The 8,007-nt window shown below is 39.0% G+C and overlaps 1 protein-coding gene across 1 annotated transcript in view; it reads left to right on the top strand.

The window, feature by feature from the left end:
- The window catches only part of LOC102475678 (pleckstrin homology domain-containing family G member 7), a 43,733-nt gene that overhangs the window by 16,501 nt on the left and 19,225 nt on the right, over positions 1-8,007 (top strand). The window contains exons 7-9 of the mRNA XM_027774308.1: positions 927-1,022; positions 2,433-2,528; positions 5,790-5,903. Of these exons, the coding sequence (XP_027630109.1) occupies positions 927-1,022; positions 2,433-2,528; positions 5,790-5,903 (306 nt within the window). The remainder of the gene's footprint in view (positions 1-926; positions 1,023-2,432; positions 2,529-5,789; positions 5,904-8,007) is intronic.

The following is an 8,007-nucleotide window of genomic DNA, read 5'->3' on the forward strand; positions in this document are numbered from 1 at the left end:
TAAATAGTAAAATAAATATACTGGAGGTCTGGGTCTTTTTTTATGACAAAATGTGAACAATTTCTAAAAAGTAAAAAATCTTAAAGCAAAAAGAAGCACTCACTGCACTAATTAAATTATATGGGAATGGAACCTAAAGAAGGCTAGCCATCTAATGTCTAGTTCGTTCACACCTAAAATTCTTGAAATAATTGGCCCTTATCCCTTTTTGAATTCTTCCCATCTTAAATAAACAAAGTATCCCTATTTCAATTATTGATCTCTCCTGAGTTTAGAGAATGGGGAGCAGATTGTCTATGAGTGAGAACTACAGTGCTTCTTTCTTGACTTGTTACAGAGTAGTTCCTTTGTCGTGTGAAAGCATCAAATCTGGTAGTAATAACATAAAGACTCCCTTAGCTTTTTCATTAATATTTAATATCTTTATCCAAGTTGAAACATTTTACCAATAACCAGATATTAAGTAATTAATTCTGTATTTTTAATGCTCTGAAATGAAAGGGCATTTGGATGTTTTGCAGAGGAAGGAATAAATGAGAACACAGCATGAATGTTGTTTTGCTCTCAAGTTAGTGCTGTTGGCAAGAAGGGAACCTTTGGGATTTCTTTGGCACTGTGAAGCAGAGAAAGACCATTTGGACAGATTATGTTCAACAGGAATAAGGTTCACAGAAGCAACAACAACTTCTTATCAAAGAGCACATTTCCAATATGTTCTCTGAAGCTTAAATGTCATCATTCGTATGGAGTAAAATTCTTAAACCTTAAGAATACTGATTTCTAGATTATTTTGTAAAGGTATATGGGCCTCATGGTGCCAAGGTTTGTTTATGTTTCTTGCAAAGGGGGTTTTGGTTAATGTTTCTTGCAAAGAGCATTTTTCAAAACCAAAACCAGAAAGTAATGTGCATTTGTATTTTTACAAGATCTTTATGAATACACTAAAATACCTGCAAACTCGTGACTATCTCCTAGACGTGGATTCATGGAGACTTTTTGCAAACTTGGAGGAATTAACTCAGGTGAGTCCAAGTAGGAAGAAGCCAGAAGTCATGTTTTTTAGTTTCTTTTGTTTTATTTCTGTTTTTGTTATTTTTTCTAGGGGGTACATGACTTGCCAGAAAAAGAGAGAGAGGGAAAGTAACAAAGCATCCCACATGGGGAATGGTCATGCGACGATCCTTTCTCTTCTCTTTCACCCTCCTTTCAGACATATACATGCCCAGTGTTTTTCAAGGTTCAGAATTCAAACAGTGTGGATGCCATTTGGTATCCAGCCACCATAACCACCAAGCTACAGAGCCGGCCCCTAGAGTCATGTTTAAATTCACCAGAGAATTAAAAAAAAAAAAAAAAAAGAAAAAAAGGAAAAGAAAAGTTCATGGAAAACAAATATAAAAGATAAAATAAAACTCACTGGAGGTATAGCCAGGAGTTCTGTTAACTGCAGGAAATTCTAGAGGCTGGATGGTGGTACAGTGATAAGGTAAAAAAGATCTGTTGAGGCTGTCCCACATGAGATGATTCGGGATTCACAGTCAAAGACCTCTCTAAACATCTTGGGTACATGTGTGCCCATGATCTAAGGCTAGCTGAGGCTGGGGGAGACCATGGTGTGAGGCCCCTGTTTGAGGTGCCTGCCTCTCTGTTTCTCTCTCTCTCTCTGTTTTTCTCTCTTTTTTCTTGTTCATGAAAGAAAGAAGGAAAGAAAATTAAAAGAAAATAAGAAACAAGTCTAGATATTCACTGACATCTTTCAAATAGATTACAGATACAAACCTTTATTTTTCATTTTTTCATAGTTATTTAGGAAAGTAGACATGGTCTTAACATCTCCATCATCTTCGTATGTGTTTATTTTTCAAATGAATGAGAGGAAGGGTCCTCTCATGTATTATATGCACATAATATCTTTCCTCTCAAAAGGAAAAGAAGAGAGGGAACCAGCAGTTAGCGTAATGGCTATGTCACTGGACTCCCACGTAGTCGACCGCGGTTCGTGTCCCGGACCCGGTGGCTTAAAACTCACGCCCGGCGCGTGTGCGTGCGTGCCCAAGATCCCGAGAGGAGAATGGAGGAGAAGGGATTGCGGCGTGACCATCCCCCCTGGGGGGTGATTTCTCGCTTTCTGTCTCTCTGTCTCTCTCTGTCTGTCGGGCGAGCGCACGCGCCCTACAGTGAAAACTCTCTCCAAAAAAAAAAAAAAAGAAAAAAAAAAAAAAGGAAAAGAAGAGAGATAATAACGTGAATTTATTTATAAGAAAAACTTCTAAGAAAATATATATTAGAAAGTAGAGAAAATAAATCTTTAAGTTTTGCGAGGTGATACATTTGAAATGGGAAACTTCTATAAGAATATTTGGAGTTTATCGAATTTTTATTTCTTATCCTGGGTTTGTGATTACTCATGTTTTCTTACTCTCTGGCCCTAGACAAGCCTCGATTTTGTGAACAGTCTTTTTGGCATCATCAAGAACTATGCTTCTGAGACTTCACCATCGATGGATTTCATTTCCGTGCTCACAAAGGTAAAGCCCTTCTGGGAGATCTCAGCTTTGTGTAGTAAACTTACCCCACTTCCCAGCATAATTGTTTGTTTCTACTAAATTTTGTTGTTGTACCCTGGGAAATTCTTCCACCACCCTCTCACAAAGAAACCATCTCTTTCTTCAACTATCAGTGTTCTCAAAAATAACTCCCAGAATTTGTTTTCTCATCGTCACATCTCCTGTGTGGCTTTTATTAACATGGAAATCTGCATGCATGGAAAAGCCATTTCTAAGTCTGTTTTTTAAATGACTTCAATTTAAAGCAATATTCATGGCAATAGTTTGGTGTATGCTAATTACATGGTTCAGTTGTTCTTCTAACAAAAGTGCCAGTCTCTCAGAAAGGAACAACATCAACCTTCAAATCCCTTAACACCTTTGATAATATTTCTCTGTGTGAAATGAGGAGAAAAGAGGAAAACCTGTAGGCCTAGTTTGATAAATGCTATTTATTTCTTGAGTACATATTTGAACCTCCTTCCCCACTTTTTAAATTTTAAGCTTTTTAATCCAATCTCTATCTAGTTTAGCAAGATTTGAATTCCTACACTCCACTAAAAAAGGTAGATTGAGATTTATTGAACATTTACCAATATGGGAGTGATGCTCTGTAAACAACAATGTGCAAAATTAGAAAAGCCTCCCTGCTCTCGAGGCATTTTCAGTCTAATGGGGAGGAAAGTAATCCAGTGATGACACTAATAAGTATATAGTCAAATTGAGATAAAAGCTGGGGAAAAAGAAACATAGGTATAATGAGTGCCCAACAAAGGATGACTTCTAAGTTGGAGTGGATGGCAGGATAGTTATAGGTAGGAAATGTTTTCTGGTGAAATGATGCTTGAGGTGAAATATAAAGGAGAAGAAGTTTCAACAAGGCAAAAGCACAGTTAACTAGTAGGGAAAAACTTTAGTGAACTTTGAAAACAGATTTAAATAAGAAAAGCTTTGAAAAACAAAAAAAAGAGTAAGTTTGAGAAATTAGGTAAAATCTCAGGATCTTTCCATTCTTTAAGAATAAGAAAATGTGGGAGGGGGGCAGTAGATGGTGTAGTGGTTACATCGCTGAATTCATCAACCTGAAACTCACACCAGGTACATGTGCATGTATGCTGAAGAACTTGGGAGAAGAATGGAGAAGGGATTGTGGCCTGGCTATCCCTCTTGGGGTGATTTCTCACTTTCACTCTAACTGCCTCTGTCTCTCTCTCTCTCTCTCTGGAGAGCACACACCACCTCAAGCAAAAAACTCTTTAAAAAAAGAATAAAAAAGCTTTTATAACTTAATTTAGTAAATGGTCTGGAGGAATACCAGCTTCTCCACAAAACATGTAAGTGTACATTATAGCCTGTTAAGGAATGGGACTCTTTAGTCAAGGTCTATACTATAACTCACACTTAAATACTCCAAACTATGTTGCAGATATGTGAAGATGAGTTATAAAAACATTCCCTAATTTTAGAAGGTTCTACATCAGTCAGATTAGATTCAGTTATGCCACAATAACAAACAATCCCCAAATTCCAGGGCTTTGTCTATAGATCACGATGATCAGCTTCTACTTTATCACCCTGACTCTGGAACCCAAACTGCTGAGGCAGCCATCGCCTAGAGCATCACCCATTGCCATGGCAAAGACATAAGAGACTGTGGTAAAGCACTCACTGGCTCTTCAAATTTCTGCCTGAAACAGCACATGGCATGTTTGCTCACATTTGGTCAGCCAAAGAAAGTCACACGGCCAAGCTTACCTTTAATAGAACAGGTGCATATAATTCTCCCCACATAAGAAAAGTAGATGAACAGTAATTAGTCTACCACCATGTCTCACAAGAAGCCCACCAGCTAGAAGATTGAGACACTTTGGTATTCACCCATGAACCATCTGAGAAAGGCACTAAGAAGGAAACTGAGGTTTGGAGAGGTCAGATAATTTGGCTAAGCTCATATAGCAATTGGATGGTGGTTTTCTAACCCTGACCATTGATGACTCAATCTTTGGCCTTTTAACAATGCCCTCCTACTTAAGATGTTTCTTAAGTACACAGCCTGTGAGAAGATCTTCTCTTCACTTCCAAGCCCTCTCCTCTGCCCAGCAGTCAACACTCACCCCCTAAGCCCCAAATAAACTCTGATCAATTTCTTTCAAATTATTTCTTTCTGAAACCGAAACTTGACATTACCACCTATAACATTTTTGTTCTTTGAGGTCCTATAATGATGTTTTTCTAGATTTTCACTGTTTCTGGCCTTACTGTCACTTTCCTTAATGAATTTTTAGGCTGGATTTGCCTTCTCCACTCACCATGGTCATAACATTGCCAGCAAATGCATCCTCCTTCTGATGCCACCATATTGAGAGAGCACTGCAAATTCCTTACTGGGCCCCATGACTTGTTACATAGCAACATGGTAGAACACTAGGGAGTCCTGAAGAAGGGGCCTGCCAGTCACAGATCAGAAGTATTCCTGAGGAAAAAAGGATGACTTTCATTGGTGGTATATTGGACAGTCTGCTCAGTTTGATCACCATAGATATGTATATATAATTACATATGTCATATATAGATAGAGATAATTTGCCTTATTTTAAAATTAACTCGAGGTGACTTACTAATATGTAGCCATTATAACAAGTTTAAGACATTACTAATAATGAAGAGAAAGAAAGGCGAGTATTAGATTGCGTAAAAACAGTAATGAAATGCCTGCTGCTAAATACAGTACACTTAGTAGATGTGTTCCAAATTTCTACATTTTTTAGAACCCAGTGGAATTAAATTTGTGGATTTTTTTTAAAAATATTTCTTGAAAAGGTAAGTGTCATTATTTTAATTGCTTACTGCCAACATAAGATTCACGTCAACTGATATGAGGACCAAAATCAAAGGCAATATGTATTTTTAGATGTCATGCAGGAGTGTTGGTCAGAACAAAGCATTAGTGAAAGTAAAAGGATGAATTAAATCAAGACATCCTAAATGAAATTCCTTCAAATATGGGAGAGAAAAAACTGTCCATTGAGCAGTTAACTGTTTTTATGGGACTACCCTATTTCTTAAAAGACTCTTTACTATGAAGATGATCTGTTTATATCCATGTAATCACACTTGGCAGCTGCCACTTTTCCCTGTTCTGTTGAATAGTTCATGGTGGTGGTGATGAGAAGAAAGCAGTCTGTTGGTGCTCAGTGGTCTTTTTAACCTCTGTTCATTCCCCTCTGCTTTTTCTTCCTCCAGTATTTCCGAGGGATCCTCTGTCAGAGCCACCAGACGTACTGCCTGAATTACTCAGCTGCTGTCTTTTATCTTGAGAGCCTGAGGCAGAGAGATGACTTTGGCATTTATTTAAAAGTAAAGTATCATTTTCTTCTCTTTAGTTTTTTTCCTGAGACTTCTCTAGGTGTAATGGGTACTGGGAATTAGTATATCAAATGAGATGGAAAAAGAAGAGCAGATAAATTATCAACAGTACATTATAACTACAAATCTACACACCAGGAATTTTAAATGGTGCACTTCTGAATATTTTTTTCTTTTTTTTGGTAGAGGTCTTTTCCTTAGGGCATGTGTACTTGTCAGAGAGAGAGAGAGAAGGCCAGAGAGAGAAGGAGACAGTGAGAAGGAAAGTGAGAAATCAGCCCCCTGGGGGATGGCCACACCACAATCCCTTCTCCATTCTCTTGCCAGGATCTTGGGCATACACGCACATGCATCCAACTTGAGTTTCAAGCCACCAAGTCCAGGACTGGAACTGCTGTCGGCCATGTGGGAATCCAGCGACATAACTGCTACGTCATCTGCTGCCCCACACACTGAAATTTTGATTAGAGTTTTAATATGGTTCCCTGGTTGTTCATTTCTTTGTGGTAGAGAGTGGTATGCTGTAAGGAGAAAATTAATATATGAACATAAGTTTTGCTGGAATTAGAAGTTTGATCCTTTTAGGGTTTGGTTTCTGCGAGATCCCACTACACAAAAACCTAGAGCACCTTTTACTTGTTCTCCTTTACAAATAGCACCCGCTAGATAGATCCACAGAGCTCAATGTAAGTTTTGCCCCTGGAATTATGCAACAAAGCATTAGAGCGAGGAATTTCTGCTGGAATCCTCAGCACTTTCTAATTAGCAAACCTATTTTTCTTGACTCCTTTTACCCCTTCTTTAAAATTTCTTCAGTCTTGTTTGTACATTTTTAGCACTGCGCCACAGTGGTATATATTCAGACAAAATGGTCCAGGCCTTTCCAGGAAACCAGCTCTTCTCTGCAGCTGCACAAAGCCCCTGCCAAAGTGTCACCTCAGAGACTTGAGGCACAAGGCTGCCATGGCTCCCAGTAACTCAGCTGTGAATGGGTGGACCTTTGCCAGGGTCTCTGTGTGCCAGGAAGCCTGGGTATGGCAGAGATGTGAAAAGAGGAATGATCCTGGAAAAGAGATTTGGCCCTGTTGTTGCTACTCAGACTGGAAACTGAGAGCGTGCTAGATTTCCAAATGTATGAATTATCATGTCGTAAACATTTTCTCTGGAAACTGATAGATTAGACTCTTATCTAGGCCCCCAAACTGGGGAGAATCCAGGCCCATTTTTCTCCTTTCCAAACTAAGGGAGAGATTAATTTAACAAGATCCAGCTTCTATTTTCAAATAACTGTGGAAAATTCCATATCAATTGTGAGATAAGAGGGTGATTCACATTAATGTATGACATATCTATCACATCTAAAGCTCGTAAGGAAAAAGGAGTCAAAGGTGTAGTGCTGTTAAGATGATGTGTGATGAACAAGTTGCTTTTATAATGTGTAACACTTTACCAGACACTTGCTCGAACGTCTCTTAATTCTCAGCACAAACCTATGGAGTTGATTACTTTGCTCCCCCATATCCCTGAGGCTCAGAGAGGATATATGACATTTGCAAGGTCAAGTATATAATAAGCATTAAAGAAAGAGTTATATAAAGGTCCCTGGGGGAAAAAAATCCAGTGCTCTTTACACCAGAAATATTTCTAACTACTCCAGGCAGTTTTCCATCACCAGAATCAGTTAGCTTTATGAAACAAAGGTGAAGGGTCAGGAGAGACTTCAAAGGAGTTGGAAGTGAATCTGCCTTCCACAGCCCATACAGGACAAAAGCATTCTCTCAGATACCAGAGAGGACTGGGTTTTGAACCCTGGCAGGGGGCCAGGCACTGTGCTGCATGCTGGGCTGCTACATCTTGGTCTGTACAATCACTCTGTGGAACCTGATGTTATCCTCTTTTTCAGCAGTTCAGGCAAATTAGAAACTTACTGAAAGATGAGACTCAGAGGCAAACGTGTGGTTTGGATTCAGACTTGTCTGAAGCCTGTGCTCATTCTCCTACTAGGCCCTCCTATGAATGGCGTTCTTGGAGAGCTCCAATCTGTGTCGTGAAGGGGCTTTCTGAAATTGGCATATGAATGCACATGGTTGAGGGG

This window comes from Tupaia chinensis, unplaced genomic scaffold (assembly GCF_000334495.1).
Source record: "Tupaia chinensis unplaced genomic scaffold, TupChi_1.0 Scaffold000423_1, whole genome shotgun sequence".
NCBI classification, from domain to species: Eukaryota; Metazoa; Chordata; class Mammalia; order Scandentia; family Tupaiidae; genus Tupaia; species Tupaia belangeri.